This window comes from Leucopleurus acutus (genome assembly GCF_964270905.1).
Source record: "Leucopleurus acutus genome assembly, chromosome: 2".
NCBI lineage: Eukaryota > Metazoa > Chordata > Mammalia > Artiodactyla > Delphinidae > Leucopleurus > Leucopleurus acutus.
The window spans coordinates 168,874,316-168,892,260 of NC_139143.1; the positions used below are offsets into that span (position 1 = coordinate 168,874,316).

The window sequence follows — 17,945 nt, forward strand, 5'->3', positions numbered from 1 at the left end:
GGGGCTTCTGAACTGTCACCTCAGGTCCATCCTGCACTGAATGCCTTTGGGTCTGGACAGTTGCTCTTCTCTGTGGAATGCTGTGGTCTCTCTCTTTCCAGAACACAGGCTTAGGACACAGGATCCAGGCTTGTGCCTGGTAGTGGGAGAAAATGCCCACTGGCGAAGATGACTGCTGAGCATCTGCCTATGTGCTAGGCCATTACTCATGGTTCAAATTCTTACTGGTTCTCTAATCAGCCCTGGGGGAGAGGTCATCTGATCATTACAGAAGTGAGGGCTTATAAGTGATCTGAGAAGGCTGTGACTTGCTAGTGCCTCTGGCGCTGTACCTTAGCTGGGCCACTCTCTAAGGTCTAAGGTAACATGTTAAATGTTTTTCTGTCACCTAACGCAGCCTCAGTGACTTTTAAATCTATAAGTTACAGGAAGAGGGATTATACCAATAAGGACTCTCAGTAAGTTTAAAACCAAGCACACTTCCATTTAGGGCCAGGAATTTAAGCAGAGACCTGAAATGGAACCAACTGATTCACATTGTAGTAAATAAAAGTAAAGCAATGATCTTGGCTTGAACTGTCTGGTTCAGTGATCGGGCGGAACGTCACACACAAGCTCAGTCACTGCAAACAATGGTTTTCTGGCTGTGACCCCTGGCTGTCATTCTAACATAGTAGAATCATGTTAGGGGGAATGGAAAAAGTGAGCACCACTTCTTACCATGTTCTCCCTAGTACTGCCAGTCTCCCTCTGCCCCTGTGTTGGATGCAGCAGAGATCACCCACCAATCAGCCCAAGGAAGGCCAACAGGGTGGGGCCAATCACTGTGTTCTCCAACTACAGCCAGACTCACCTCCACAGCAGTACCTGTGGCTCTAGCCTGGACTCTGGCTCTGGCAGTGGCAGCTGGAAGAGGGTAATAGGACCTTCTGCTGAATGAAGGAAGTTGGGTGAATGAATGGGTCAGCTGCAGGGGTCACTTGCAAAGGGACTGGAGTGATAAGAAAACAACTCATTCAGGCAGATACTTTTGATATCTCGCAAACCTGCCTGTGGCAGGAGGGGAAGCCATCTCCCATGGGAGAGAAGTCAATGGGGTGGAAGGCCATATTCTCACTACTGAGTCTTTCCAGGAGCCAGCGCTTCAAGGCACAAGGCTCCTGGTTCCTTCTCTCCACCACCCCCTCCACTCTTTCCACTCTCACTCCTTGTGCTTCTTCTTGTGCTTCTTCTTCTTTTTCTTCTTCTTTGCTGCCTTGCTGTCTTTTGACGTGTGCCTTGCCCTCTTGCCTGTATCACTCTCAGAGTCTGAGCTGTCAGAGTCAGATGACTTCCTGTCTCTATGTTTCTTTTTCTTCTTTTCCTAAAAAAAAAAAAATGAATAAAATAAAAACTCAACATTGTATGTATATATTTGCTTTAAAAAATCATGGCCTGTAATCATTAGGGGATAACTTAATAGATTAAAAAACATTAATTAGGGCTTCCCTGGGGGCGCCAGTGGTTGGGAATCCGCCTGCCAATGCAGGGGACACGGGTTCAAGCCCTGGTCCGGGAAGATCCCACATGCCGTGGAGCAACGAAGCCTGTGCGCCACAACTACTGAAACCTGCGTGCCTACAGCCCACGAGCCGCAGCTGGAGAAAGCCTGCACGCAGCAACGGGGACACAACGCAGCCAAAAATAAATAATTTTAAAAAAACATTAATTAAAAAAACAAATTATATCTTTAAGTACTAACAAGAAAAAGTGCTCAAAATGAGCGAAAAAGGATCAAGTCATAACGCAGTATGCATTCTAGGTTCCAGGGTATGTAACAATATATGTGTGTATGTTTATACACACACACACACATACACATCATACCATATGTATTATATATATTTACATATATAAATTATAATATTTAGTACATTAAATCATAATATAATATGTATATTTAACATACCTGTATATATTTAAAATACACAGAAAACAATGGAAAGGACACAAACAGTCACAAGTGTTACCTCAGGAATGAACTGCATACAGGGAAGCTGAGGTCTTCTGCTGTCCTTTTTCATTTGTTTTTAAACAAGCATTTATTACTTTCTTTCTCTTTTTTCAGCCGTGCCACACGGATTGAGGAATCTTAGTTCCCCGACCAGGGACTGAACCCGGGCCGTGGCAGTGAAAGCGTTGAGTCCTAACCACTGGACCACCAGAGAACTCCCTATTACTTTTATTTTTAAAAAGCACAGGATATTAAAGCTGAAAGGAGTCCTTAGAGATCACCTAGTCTGACTAGAGACAGTACTTCACATGCCCAAGAATATGAGAGTAATGGATTCAGGACTCCTGACTCCCAGTCTGGTTTCTATTAGACCCTGCTGCCAGGGAAAATAACCACCATCAATTAATAAGGCCCCACCTGCTGCCCTTGAATATTTACCATCTCTAAGTTTCACAACCAACCTTACAAGAGTATACCGATAAAGAAAAAAGCTCAGAGAAAACTTTCTCAACACTTCCCACCACACTACGCCACCAAATTAACAGCACAAACGCACACAAAGGCTGAGACCCTGATCCCCAGGCTTCTGTAGGGTACTTGGAGCAGTTTGTAAGCACTGAATAAACCTTTTCATTGAATTGCAAATGTGTATATTGCCTTGGTAAGGTTTCTAAGAAGGAGAGACTATGGGGGGCGAAAGTGAGAGTAGAAGAGGGCAAGGCTCCTGCTCCTCCCATTAGGCTTCCATCCAGCATCCGGAGACTGTAAGTCTGCCTGATAGACTAGGTCTTGGGAGCTGGCTGTGAGAAATGGTGGACAAAACACAGAACCAGGTGTTAGACCCAGACATGAGTTCTGGCTCTGCCACTTACTATTACTCTTCTGTAACCCTGGGCAAGTCATTTCACCTCACTGAGGCCTAGTCTCCTCAAATGTAAAACGGAGATAAGAACAGCACCTGTGTCACATGGTGGTGAAGAGATAGTATCTGTGGCTGGAGAAGTTGAAAACCACTCACCCCAGATCACACAGGCAGGGTTGGGATCTGCATGTAGATCATATGACTGGAAATCTCCTGAGTTTTCCTTGATTGCACATGGCCCCTCTTCCTGTATAGAGATGGGAGGCCTCACGGTATATGGTGGTCAGAACAACAGTTTTGGAATAAGACAGAATTAAGTACAGGGACTTTCCTTGTGGCACAGTGGTTAAGAATCCGCCTGCCAATGCAGGGGACATGGGTTCGATCCCTGGTCCAGGAAGATCCCACATGCTGCGGAGCAGCTAAGCCCATGTGCCGCAACTATTGAGCCTGTGCTCTAGAGCCCACAAGCCACAACTACTGAGCCCATGCGCCACAACTACTGAAGCCCGTGCACCTAGAGCCTGTGCTCTGCAACGAGAAGCCACCCCAGTGAGTAGCCCATGCACCGCAATGAAGAGTAGCCCCCGCTTGCCGCAACTAGAGAAAGCCCACACGCAGCAACAAAGACCCAACGCAGGGCTTCCCTGGTGGCGCAGTGGTTGAGAGTTCGCCTGCCGATGGAGGGGACACGGGTTCGTGCCCCGGTCTGGGAAGATCCCACATGCCGCGGAGCGGCTGGGCCCGTGAGCCATGGCCGCTGAGCCACGGCCGCAGAGCCTGCGTGTCCGGAGCCTGCGCTCCGCAACGGGAGAGGCCACAACAGTGAGAGGCCCACATACCACAAAAAAAAAAAAAAAAAAAAAAGACCCAACGCAGCCAAAAATAAATTTAAAAAATTTAAAAAAAAAAGAATTAAGTTCAAATTCCAACTCTGCCACTTACTAACTATGTGATTTAGAACAAAAGACCTAACTTTTTTTTTTTCTTTTTTGGCCCGCGCTGGGTGGCATGTGGGATCTTACTTGTCCAACCAGGGATCAAACCGGCGCCCCCTGCATTGGAAGCACAGAGTCTTAACCACTGGACCACCAGGGAAGTCCCAAGACTTTACTTTTTTGAACCTCAGTTTTCTTTTCAGTAAATTAAAAATAATAAATACCTACTTCAAAGGATGCTATGAGGACTAAACATGGTAAGTACTAACTATAGTGCCTGATACATGGTAGGAACTCAGTGGTAGCTAGAAGTATTGTATTATTCTCTTATTTCAGAGAACTCCCAGAATGTTCTGACAATCTGGCTAAGTATCTACAGCAGATGAGTCAAAGTTCTAAGAGAAGATTAAACCAAAATTCTTTCTTGGAGTCTCCAGTGGAGTAGAGAGAGGGGAAGCTTCCCAGGCCCAAGTTATCAAGCTGTAGGAACCATGGCTGGGAGAAGTTGAGAGTCGGCAAATCCATGGTTTGGCTTATGGTGTTGCAATTTCCTAGATGGCAAGATAATGGAAGTCAATCACAGGCTACATGGGCTTGGCAGCCTCACCAGTCTCTGCCCCTTAGGTAGGACAGAGTCCTGGGAAAGTAAACAAGCAGATGCAGAGTCTGGCACCAATTCCCCTAAGACTGGCCCAGCCTGGATACATAAATGAGAAAGGAAAGTAATAATACTTCCTTACAAACAAATAGCACTTTAGTTTATCAAACTTTCTGCATCTCGTATCTTGTAATAATAATCTGGTAAGGTCAGAAGTCAGGAATTATTATTGCTATTTTACAGAGGTGAAAACTGCAACTCAAAGAAGTGACCAAAGACAAGACAAGAACGTCACACTTTCTAACTCAGAATTTGGCATTATTTCCACTTTCTCAATGATACAGGCTCAGAAGGAGGAAAGAGAAAAGCAAATCACTAGAGAACCCTGGCAAGCTAGAACGCTGACTCTAGGTAGCAAGGAGGACTTGGGGAGATGGCTTTCTGGACCTCAATCTTGATGTAAAAGCTCTTTTGCAACCCGAATAAGGAAAATCTAGTTTTCCAGCAGGTGGCATCATTTTCATTTTGTCTCTAACCTTGAGCTAGAGAACAAAAATTACTTCGTATGTTGTAGTTCAAGAGGAAAGTTGGGAGTTGGAGTAGAGGTGAAGTTGGAAAGTCAGAGGTGAAGCTGGCTTCTGGTCCCTTGGCTACATTCTGGGGAAGAGGAGCATAAGGTAAAGGGTAATGACCCAGAAGTGGGAGCTCATGGTAGACAGGCCGGAGGGGCAGGGGGAAGAAGCCATTGCTCAAAACCTCTCTCTGAGAAGCACATATCCTGTGCTACAGCAGCTAGCCCATCCACTTTCTCTATAGTTCTAAAAACAGGTTAGCAGCAGCTCAGCGTAAACTGAGAAAGGGGAGTAACAGCAGTTAACACTTACTGAGTACCTAATTTTCTAGATGCTGGGCTGGGCACTTTGCACACATACCCCATGACCTTCAAAACAGATCTATTAAGTGGGCATAATAATCTCTATATTTTCAGGAAAGAAAATTATACCTTCAGAGAGGTTTACTGAGATAAAGTAACTTGCCCAAATTGTAGAACCTGGATTTGACTCAGGCTGGGCCCCAAATTAGATGTTCTTTTTAGCTGTGTGTGTTAAAGCCAGCACCTAAGTTAGCATTTTCTAGCCCAAAGGCACTGATCTAGCAAGCAAGCAAGCATTTATTCTGTTTTATTTATTCTTAAGAATTATTCTTGAGAAAGCACTGGTTACTTATTCTCTTACTCTTGAGAAATGATTGATTCTCAAGAGATAATTTGATTCTCAAACTGATTCTCTAGGGTTAATTTTTATAAAGTAGGATAGAGGGTGATTCCTGGTTAGAATTTGCTTATAAGCACCAGTTTATCATAGCTTGGAAAGGGTAAGACCAGAGGGAGAAGGTTATTAATCAACTCACAAGTATTTACTGAACTCTACTACCTATAAAGCATTTTAGAGAGCCATAGTTACATACAGTGTCGCTTAGGAGATAAGAACATATTTTTAATAGAATTCAGACAAATACAGAGTACCTACTAGTGCAAAGCCATAGCTGCATGCAAAGTAAACACATTCAGTAGCTCAGGAGTGGTGACTGGCACCATTCCTCCAAACCTGAGCCAACCTCATCAAACAAGGGAAAGAATAACTCCCAATAACCATACAGTACATTCATTCAACAAATATTTGTTGAGTACCTTCTAAAAGCCAGTAATACCTATTAACTAATTTGTCTCTTATAGTACTTGAATGACATTAGAAATCAGGGAACAGAAGCCTTCAAGGGATACACTAATCAAGGAGAAAGATTAATTAAGACACTAGGCAGTCCACGGAAGTGATGTAAGAAAAGTACAAACAACATGCCATGGACACACAAGGGAAAGAAATCAATTATGTCTGAGGAATTTGAGGATGGTCTCATGAAGGATATGTAATGTGTTGTGCTTTTGAAGGATGAACATGGCTTTGGCAGGTGGAGCAGTGGTAGTAGTGCTGATGGAAGAAGGGAACTGAGGGCCTTCCAGCCAGATGGAAGACAGAATGAAGCAAATGCCTGAAAGATCCTGTGTGGCATAATTACCTTGTACTGGATCCCATCCCTTCTTTCCTACTCAAAGACATAGGTCCAGGAATTGTCCCCTCTCTCCTGCATCAATTTGTTCCCCAAAATAAACAAATGTGCTATAATAGTTCCCATTTTGAAAAAAAAAACAACCCTCCTAAACAATTTTAACCAGGTTGTCAACCCACCACTCTACTGAAACAGCTCTTGTCAAAGTTACCAATGATCTCCACATGGCCAAATTTATGGTCAGTTCTTAGGCCTCATTTACTTGATCATGTGGATTACTAATACTATCTATTAACTAGCTTGCTACTTCCACTTTTGCCTTCTAACCATCTAATTTCCATACAGTAGCCAGAATAATTCTCTTAAAAGATAAGTCAGATCATGTCATCCCTCTAGTAAAATGCCTAATGACATCCATCTCACTCTAAGTGAAAGCTGAAGTCCTCAGATTCTCCTATAAGGCCCTGGTTTCCTCTAACTCATTCACTTCCTCCAGCTACACTGGCCTCCTTACTGTTCCTTAAACATGCCAAGCTCATTCCCAATCTCTAACTATTGTACTTGTTGAAATGTTCTCTCACCACTTATCTGAGTAGCTTGCTTTCTTGCTTCTTTCAAAGATCCACTCTAATGATGCTTTATGAGAAAGGTCTGCCCTTACCATCCTATCTAGAATGGCAAGTCAGCCATCCCTTTACCCCTATTCTAGTACTCCCTAGCTCTCATTACCAAATTGATTTTTCTCCATAGCAATTTTCAGTACTTGAAATATTAGTATTATTTTATATTTATTTACTAGTTCGTTGTCTGTGACCCCATTAGAAAGTAAGTACCATGAAGACGGATTTTCCTGTTTTGTTCACTACTGTTACTGCAACGACTAGAACAGAACCTGGCACACAACAGAAATTCTTTTAATGAATGAGGTTGGAGTACAGTGTGTGAGGGAAAGGACTGGTGAGAGATGATGCTGGGATGTTGGACAGATTGTGAAGAGTCTTAAAGGAACTCAGACTTTATTCCATAGAAGAAGGAGAATCCTGAAGGCTTTCGAGCAGAATACACTGGACGACTCTCTGTGCTCCAGCAGAACAGGCCCAGGACTGGCAACCTCTCTCTCAGATAGGCACCAGAAATTCTCTGGAGAACAGAACAGAGCCAGCACTGCAGCCAAAGGGATGACATTCCTATTCTGTTCTTCTAAATATAGTACAGCAGAGAGTAATTATAGTAGCCATATGAAAAGAAGAAAATTACATTCTGGATCAAATATAGCTAAACTTCATTATAATAAGTCAGCAGCCTGATGCCCAAAGCAGATGCTTCCTCATAATATAGCCTGATTCAGAAAGACCCACGATGGCATATGATAAGTGAAAGAGGCTAGCAAAGCACATACCACAGGTTCATGAAAGATTATCCAGGGCTTCACTACAAAAACCTTTGTTCCTATTTTATCAACCTCTTCATAGCCCATTTCCATTTGCAACACAAAGCTTCCTCCTGTTCTAATTATGCCCAACAAAAATGACTTATAATTTTCAGACACTGGGATGAAAACCATCATGGTACTGAATAGGTATTGCATAGAACTAAACCAATACGTACTAGATTTTTGGACAAGAACATGCATTCAATTCATGTATGTTTGATAAAAAGAAGTGGAGGGCTCAGGGCTAGAAAGATCTCTTACTCCTGCCCCTACTCACCAGCAGCAGCAGGAGTCAGTCCCTATTACTCTCCAAACTGAGGGTAGGCCTCACTGAGTGAAGGAACCCGAGGAGTTACACATGGCACATATGATGGAGTCTATCAATTCAAAGGTGCATGCCAATATGTGCCAGGCACTATTTGAAACAGGTGACACCCTTTCTTTATCCTGGCCATTTCCTGATTTCCCAACATGCCTAGCACCTTCTCCTGTCTTAGAGACTTTACATTAGACATTCTCTTCTACCAGACTGCAGAAAGAAGTGGGACAATGAAGCAGTCTCGTAAAGAAGCAGAGATGAGAACCCAGTAGACTGTTTTTGACTTTCTGGTTCTAATTCTGGATGGCCCAGAGCCAACTAGTGCTGGAACAGGTGTCCAAATCTGCCACTCTCGCACACTCCAAAATATCCATCTCAGGTAGAAGTTTTTACTGATAAGGAAAGCCAACCTCCTGTTGGAATCAAAGATTTAGATGGGGGAAAGAAACAGGAGGCCTGGAAACTTGATTTACGGTTATGAACAGAAACAGATCAATAGAGAGCATATTCCTACAGCACTTCACTTTATCAGCTCGGTGAAATACATTTAAGGAATACAAATTCACGTAAAACAAATAAATGAAACACATTTGAAAATTTAAAAAAAATCAATAGATGACATCAGATGATTACTAAGGGTAGCGGGTAACAGAGCAAAATCTGGCCCAAAAGTGATCTTATAAGACCTGATAAGTCAATCACCTAACACAATGCACAATAGAAAAGTATGAGGCACTCAATACATAGTTGTTGAGTAAATAAATAATTGAAGAGCTAAATGAATTAATGGTAGAAGTGTGGTATAGAAAAGAATATTGGGTTAGTAATCTGAAGAACTGGGTTCTTATTTCAGCACTATCTCTTATAGTTGTGTGACTTCAGGTGAGACAATTTCTCTTAATCTCCATTTTCCTAAGGTATAAAATGGTGGGATAATAATGCCTACTCTGGGTACCACACAGGATTGTGTAAGGATAAAACAAAATAAAAAATGAAGATATTTTGAGGCTTCCCTGGCGGTCCAGTGGTTAAGACTCCACGCTTCCACTGCAGGGGGCATGGGTTTGATCCCTGGTCGGGGAACTAAGATCCTGCATGCTGTGCAGTGTGGCCAAAAAAACAAAAGAAGGTATTTAATGAACTGTAAGTACTAAACAAATATAAGGCATAAAAGATAATAAAGCGATTAACGACAAGGTGAAAAGACAATGACGCTAGATGATATCTTGGTAGAAGCAATGGGCATCAAGGGGGAACTTTTTACAGTTTCAGCTCCCTGGAGCACTATTTTTTTTTTTTTTTGGCGGTACGCGGGCCTCTCACTGCTGTGGCCTCTCCCGTTACTGAGCACAGGCTCCGGACGCGCAGGCTCAGCGGCCATGGCTCACGGGCCCAGCCACTCCGCGGCATGTGGGATCTTCCCAGACTGGGGCACGAACCCGTGTCCCCTGCATCGGCAGGCGGACTCTCAACCACTGCGCCACCAGGGAAGCCCCCTGGAGCACTTTTTAATCAAAGAGGACTCATGAGTTAGAAGTTCATATACATAAAGGTACTTTAAAAATAATAAGAAATGATGATTATTACTGCCATTGTTCATCAGAACATTTCTCTACTAAGTGAAGAGCAACAGAGGGTAGAATAATGGGTTGACTAAGCAGGTCATAAAGCGCCTCATACCTAGCAGATCCTTAATAATTATTTCAGCGAACTGAAATACACATCTCAAAGCAGCTTTAGAAGCAAAGCAATAACTAGTTGCACCAGGTGTATTAAGCAATACAAAAACAACCAAAGACCCACAGAAGTGAGATATCCACAGAACCACTTCAGGAATCTGATAAATACCATTTAACCCCTAAAAGGTTAAAAGAGAATGAAAAACTCCTGGAACATACACATAGAATCACAGTTAAAAATCTAGCTCTACTAAACAAGTAAAATTGCCTGTTTGGAAACATGATCTTACATGTAGAAAATCTTAAAGATTCCACAAAAAAGCTGTTAGAACTAATCAGTGAATTCAGAAAAGTTGCAGGATACAAAATCAACACACAAGAATCAGTTGTATTTCTATATACTGACAATCAGCAATCCAAAAAGAAAATTAAGAAGACAATTCCATAGCATCAAAACAATTCCATAGCATCAAAGAGAATAAAATATTTAGGAATAAACTTAATCAAAGAGGCATAAATACTTGTACACTGAAAACTACAAAACAATGCTGAAAGAAATTAAAGACAACACAAATATATGGAAAAACATCAACGTTCATGGATTGGGAGACTTAATATGGTTAAGACATCAATACTACACAAAGTAATCTACAGATTTGATGCAACCCTTCCATAATCCCAATGACATTTTTTGAAAAATTAGAAAATTTCATCCTAAAATTCATATGGAATCTCAAGGGACCCCCAAAGAGCCAAAATACCTCGAAAAAGAACAATGTTGGAGGACTCACATTTCTTGATTTCAAAACTTACTATGAAGTTAGAGCATTCAAAACAGTGTGGCTCTAGCAAAAAGACAGACATATGGACCAATGGAATGGAATGAAGAGTCAGAAATAAACCCTCATGTGTACAGTCAAATGGCTTTTGAAAAGGATGCCAAGACCATTCAATGGAGAAAGGACAGTCTTTTCAACAAATGGTGCTGGGGATACTGGATATCTGCATGCAAAAATATGAGGTTGGAACCTTCCTTTACACCATGTTAGAACAAACAAACAGCAACAATAAAAAACCCTCAAAAAATGGATCAAAGATCTAAATGTAAGAGTTAAGGCTATAAAACTTTTAGAAGAAAACAGAAGGAAAAAGCTTCATGACGTTAGATTTGGCAATGATTTCTTGAACATAACACCAAAAGTACAGGAAACAAAAGAAAAAAATACATAAGTTGGACTTCATCATGATGGAAAATGTTTGTACATTAAAAGACATTATCATATACTTAGTATGTGAACATACTTAACACTCCTGAACTGTACTTAAAGATGGTTAAGATGGCAAGTTTTATGTGTTTGGTCACCACAATTTTTTTAATGTAAATCTGAAAAATAAAAATAGAACACTACCAACAGAGTGAAAAGGCAATCCAAAGAATGGGAGAAAATATTTGCAAGTCATATATCTGATAAGAGATTGATATCTAGAATATATAAAGAACTTTTTGAACCCAGTGTCTGTACTTAAACCCAGTCTCTGACCACAAAGCCTCTTTCTTTTTTTTTAACATCTTTATTGGAGTATAATCGCTTTACAATGGTGCGTTCGTTTCTGCTTTATAATGAAGTGAATCAGCTATACATATGCATATATCCCCATATCTCCTCCCTCTTGCATCTCCCTCCCATCTTCCCGATCCCACCCCTCTAGATGGGCACAAAGCACTGAGCTGATCTCCCTGTGCTATGCGGTTGCTTCCCACTAGCTATTTTATATTTCATAGTGTATATATGTCCATGCCACTCTCTCACTTCATCCCAGTTTACCCTTCCCCCTCCCCGTGTCCTCAAGTCCATTCTCTATGTCTGTGTCTTTATTCCTGTCCTGCCCCTAGGTTCTTCAGAAGCTTTTTTTTTTTTTTAGATTCCATATATATGTATTAGCATATGGTATTTGCTTTTCTCTTTCTGACTTACTTCACTCTGTATGACAGTCTCTCGGTCCATCTACCTCACTACAAATAACTCAATTTCGTTTCTTTTTATGGCTGAGTAATATTCCATTGTATATACGTGCCACATCTTCTTTATCCATTAATCTGTCGATGGACACTTAGTTGCTTCCATGTCCTGGCTATTGTAAATAGAGCTGCAGTGAACATTGTGGTACATGACTCTTTATGACTTATGGTTTTCTCAGGGTATATGCCCAGCAGTGGGATTGCTGGGTCGTATGGTAGTTCTATTTTTAGTTTTTTAAGGAACCTCCATACTGTTCTCCATAGTGGCTGTATCAATTTACATTCCCACCAACAGTGCAAGAGGTGCACTGTGCACCTCTTGCACAGTGATGATAAAGCCTCTGTTTTTAAGCAACAGCTACCAGTAGCTGACACGCACTGGGCTTTGCTGTATGCAGGCACTGTGCTCAGAGTTTTATGTGCATCTCCGCATCCTAACAACCTTATGAAGTAGATGCTTATTGTTCTCATTTTATAAAGGAAACAGATTCAGAGAAGTTTAGTAATTAGCCTAAGTTCCACAGTGAGGAGGTGACCCAACTGAGATTAGAAGCCGGGCAGTCTGTCTCCACAGCCCAGGTTCTTAAGTACATCCTCCACTGCCCTCAGAAAAGCAATTCCTCAGCATCCACCTAATGTAATATTGCATAGCCACTGCAAATGAACATTTTAAGACTATGTGGTGGGCTTCCCTGGTGGCACAGTGGTCGAGAATCCTCCTGCCAATGCAGGGGACATGGGTTCGAGCCCTGGTCCAGGAAGATCCCATATGCCGTAGAGCAACTAAGCCCGTGCGCCACAACTACCGAGCCTGCACTCTAGAGCCTGCGCCACAACTACTGAAGCCCGCACGCCTAGAGCTCGTGCTCCACAACAAGAGAAGCCACCACAATGAGAAGCCTGCGCACCACAACGAAGAGTAGCCCCCGCTTGCCGCAACTAGAGAAAGCCTGTGTGCAGCAATGAAGACCCAACACAGCCAAAAATAATAAATAAATAAATAAATTTATTTACAAAAAAAGACTATGTGGCAAAAATGGAAAGATGACATGACAAAGTAAAAAACAGGAAACAAAATTATACATACATTTTAATTACATCTAGGTAAAACATGCATTTGAAAACAGCTAGAAGAAAATATGTGCCACAATAATATAGATTCTGGTGAAGTAGTAAGATATGGGTTGCCCTTCTTTTGTTTTATATTTAAATAATGAGGTAATATGGTGGAAGCTTCCCATTTCCCTCTTTAAATCAAGTCCTCAGACCTCTATGAAGAAGGCTAGCATCAAGAATAAAGATATGTAAAGCCAAACCCTGTGTTCAAAAATAAGCAATACTCAAACTATTATGCATAAAATAAGCTACAATGATACACCGTACCACAGTGGTCCCCCAACCTTTTTGGCACCAGGGACCGGTTTTGTGGAAGACAATTTTTCCATGGAGGGTGGGGGGATGGTTCAGTTGGTAATGCGAGTGATGGGGAGCGGCAGATGAAGCTTCCCTCCCTCACTTCCTGCTGTGTGGCCCCGAGGGGCAGGTAGGGAGGACGGTTGGGGACCCCTGCTGTACAACACGAGGAAGAGAACCAATATTTTATAATAACTATAAATGGAATACAACCTTAAAAATTGTAAATTACTATATTGCACACCTTTAATGTATATAATATTGTATATCAACCATTCTTCAATTAAAAAAATTTTTTTTTAAAAAGCAATACTGGGGCTTCCCTGGTGGCACAGTGGTTGAGAGTCCGCCTGCCGATGCAGGGGACACGGGTTCGTGCCCCAGTCCGGGAAGATCCCAAATGCCGCGGAGCGGCTGGGCCCGTGAGCCATGGCCGCTGAGCCTGCGCGTCCAGAGCCTGTGCTCCGCAACGGGAGAGGCCACAACAGTGAGAGGCCCCCGTACCGCAAAAAAATAAAAAAAAAGTAAGCAATACTGCTGCAGGGTTGGGGACAGTTGCCTCTGTGAGGGAGTTAGGCTAAACATGGCAGTGTTGAAGGTTTGCAGAAGGCTTCTGGAGGGCAGCACTTGAAGTAGGGGCCTTTGTTAATTTCTATTTCTTTGGTTCACAAGAGAACAGTACCAAATTAAAATAATATCCCCACTGCTCTAGATCAGTGTCTTCCAAGTGCCATTCATTCATATAATAGTACCACAATTTTTATTCCGTGTGTTTATGAACTGCTATTTTTTTACTTAAATTTTTTCTTAATATCTGAATTTTTGCTTTAAAAAGTCCTACTTAAAAGGGAAACTTTATAACAGCACTGTAAATAGAAAACTTGCAGCCCCTGTCTTAAGCAGAAGATAGCTGTAAAAATAGATACATAAAAAAGACACAACAGGGACTTCCCTGGTGGTGCAGCCGTTAACACTCCACGCTCCCAATGCAGGGGGCCCAGGTTTGATCCCTGGTCGGGGAACTAGATCCCACATGCATGCCGCAACTAAGAGTTCGCATGCCACAACTAAGGAGCCCACCTGCCACAACTAAGACCCGGTGCAACCAAATAAATAAATTAAAAAAAAAAAAGACACAACAATGTTTTTGCTAGATATAATTTACTGCCTGCTAAAGGCAGTACTTGAAGAGGACTAGGGTTAGACAGTTTGTTTTCACAGGAGGCAGTCTGGATTTTTTTTAAAGGACAATGGGAAATCACTGAAGGATCTTAAACAGGAAGAGACATGTTCTGATTGGATACATTAACAACCCTTTCCTGGGAATTAAAAATAAATTTAAAAAAAAAGAAAAATTGAGAAGAGACAGAAGAATTGAACAACTGAACAACAACATCATCCACTTTTACCTAATTGACAGTAATAAAACACTATGCTGTACTGGAACTCTTGGGCACTGTTGGTAGGAATGTGAAATGGTGCAGCTGCTGTAAAAAACAGTATGGTGGTTCCACAAAAAAAATTAAAACAGAATTACCATATGGGACTTCCCTGTGGCTCAGTGGTTAAAGAATCTGCCTGCCAATGCAGGGGACACCGGTTTGAGCCCTGGTCTGGGAAGATCCCACATGCCACGGAGCAACTAAGCCCGTGCGCCACAACTACTGAGCCTGCACTCTAGAGCCCACGAGCCACAACTACTGAGCCCACACGCCTAGAGCCCGTGCTCTGCAACAAGAGAAGCCATTGCCATGAGAAGCCTGCACACTACAACGAAGAGTAGCCCCCACTTGCCGCAACTAGAGAAGACCCAACACACCCAAAAATTAAATAAAATAAATGAATAAATTAAAAAAAAATTACCATATGATCCAGCAACTCCACTTCTGGGTACATACCCCCCAAAATTGAAAGCAAGATCTCAAAGAAATATTTGTACAACTATGTTCACAGCAGCATTATTCACAAAAGCCAAAAGGTGGAAATAATCCTAGTATCAACAACGAATGAATGAATAAGCAAAATATGGAATATGCATACAATGGAATATTTTCAGTCTTAAAAAGGAAGGAAATTCTGACACATACTATAACATGGATGAACCTTGAGGACATTATGCTAACTCAAGTAAACCAGTCACAAAAAAACAAATACTATATAATTCCACTTTATAAGATACTTAGAGTAGTCTAAATCATACAGAAAGTAGAATGGTGGTTATCAGGTGCTGGGAGAAAAGGAGAATGAGGAGTTATTGTTTAATGGGTATAGAGTTTCAGTTTTACAAAATGAAAAGGGTACTAGAGGGACTTCCCTGGTGACACAGTAGTTAAGAATCCGCCTGCCAATGCAGGAGACACGGGTTCGATCCCTGGTCTGGGAAGATCCCACATGCTGCGGAGCAACTAAGCCCGTGAGCCACAACTACTGAAGCCCACGGGCCTAGAGCTTGTGCTCCCCAACAAGAGAAGCCACCGCAATGAGAAGCCCGCACACCACAACGAAGACCCAACGCAGCCAAAAAAAAAAAAAAAAAAAAAAGAGTATTAGAGATGGATGGTGGTGATGATTGCACAATAATATGAATTTACTTAATGCCAAAGAACTGTACACTTAAAAACGGTTAAGATGGGGTAATTCCCTGGTGGTCCAGTGGTTAGGACTCCACACTCTCACTGCCGAGGGGGCGAGTTCAATCCCTGGTTGGTGAACTAAAATCCACAAGCTGTGCAGCACAGCCTCCCGCCAAAAAAAAAAAAAAAAGACAGTAAAATTTATGTTACATATCTTTTACTACAATTAGAACAATAACAACACTATACCCAAAGGCTGCAGATTTTGGTTTCAGCAACTGGTGACCCATTCATTGAGATAGGGAGGAATATGAAGGGAGCAGCCTTGGGTAGGAGGAACATTGAAGAGTTTTGGAGTGTGCTAAGCTTGATGTCAACTCGACAATCAGATGGAGATGTCAAATAGGCAGTTGAATATCTAAATCTGAAGTTCCAGAGAAAAAGTTAGAGATAGAATTACACACTTGGAGAATTACAGACTTGGATTTAAAAAACGATACATATACTTAATTGGGGGATTATTAGCATATAAATGGTATTCAAAACCACTGGACAGGATGAGATCACTTAGGGAGAAGGTAGTTAGAGATGAGAAGGGAATAATAAAAACAGACACAGCCTCAAGCAGTCCACATTCAGAATTAAAGCAGAGGGCAAAAAAACATTAATGAAGAGAATCGAGCAGTGAGATAAAGAAGGTGCTTTTTCAAAAAAATCAGATGCCCAGATGTGAACTTGGTACTCAAGAGGTAGAAGGCAAATATGTAGTTTTAAAATCTCCCTAGGCTAATTCAATAGTCTGAATATAAGTGAGAGAGGGAAGCAGGTGAAATGCACAGTAGTAGTGGGAGTGGGAGGAAGGAACAGAATTGGGATATTATAAGGTACCATGGACAGGACTTGGTGACTGACTAGGCATGGGATAGTAAGGAGAAGAAAATTAATTACATATTGTTTCTTTCTTGGGAGACTGAGAGGTTACTGCTGTCATTAAAACTAGTAATACAAGGTAGAAACAAGGGTTTTGGTTGTTCAAGGAGCACAATGATCCTACTTTGAGCCCAAAGTTATATAGCTGGTAAGTAGCACAGAAGGGCCTCAACCTACGTCTGATTGACTCCAAGCCAAAGTCTGAAGTACCAGTGGGCTATTACTTAGTGATGTAAAAGTGGTCAGGGCAGCTGAAGTCTTAGGAGGGATGTGATCACCCAGGGAAAGAATATACAGATCGATATATTATTATCCATATACTTGGGGCAATTCTTAATAATGGTACAATGGACCTTCCTCCTCATCTAAAAAATGAAGATAATGCTGAATTTGTAGATAATGCCCACTGAGGGCAAGAACCTTATCACAGTTTTTATATTCCTAGGTTTGCAATGCCTGGAATAAAATGACCACTCAATAAAAGTTTGCCAAAGCTTTGAAAAAACAAAACAAAACCAAAAAAAAACCCCAAAAGTTAATAACCAGCCACAATTAGAAAACCACTACACTAGGGACTTCCCCAGCAGTCCAGTGGTTAAGACTCTGCCTTCCAATGCAGGGTGCGCAGGTTCAATCCCTGGTCGGGGAACTAAGGTCCCACGTGCTGTGGTGTGTGGCCAAAAAAAAAAAAGAAAAACACTATACTACATGAGAACAACTATTTCTGACCAAACTATAACATAGTTTTTTTTTCATTTCCTCTCTATGTTGTATGCTACAAATGCACCGTTTTTTTCCTGCACCACAATAATGTCTGTTTTGTTTTTTTTCTTTGCGGTACGTGGGCCTCTCACTGTTGTGGCCTCTCCCGTTGCGGAGCGCAGGCTCAGTGGCCATGGCTCACGGGTCCAGCCGCTCCGCGGCATGTGGGATCTTCCCGGACCGAGGCACGAACCCATGTCCCCTGCATCGGCAGGCGGACTCTCAACCACTGCGCCACCAGGGAAGCCCTAATGTCTGTTTTATGAATTGTTTTGCTAGAAGTAGTAGATGGAAGATACAACTCAGTGAGACAGGCACTCTTATCCTCTGCTGGGTGTAAAATAAGTACTTTCTGGAAA

At 41.9% G+C, this 17,945-nt stretch overlaps 1 protein-coding gene across 3 annotated transcripts in view; it reads right to left on the reverse strand.

The window, feature by feature from the left end:
* Nucleotides 1-381: 381 nt before the first annotated feature.
* ZCCHC17 (zinc finger CCHC-type containing 17) overlaps nucleotides 382-17,945 on the reverse strand; it is a gene marked incomplete at its 5' end in the record, with an annotated part of 46,343 nt that continues 28,779 nt past the window's right edge. For all 3 annotated transcript variants that reach the window (XM_082833320.1, XM_082833322.1, XM_082833321.1), the window contains one exon: nucleotides 382-1,363. In XM_082833320.1, the coding sequence (XP_082689446.1) occupies nucleotides 1,202-1,363 (162 nt within the window). In that variant the 3' untranslated portion in view covers nucleotides 382-1,201. The remainder of the gene's footprint in view (nucleotides 1,364-17,945) is intronic.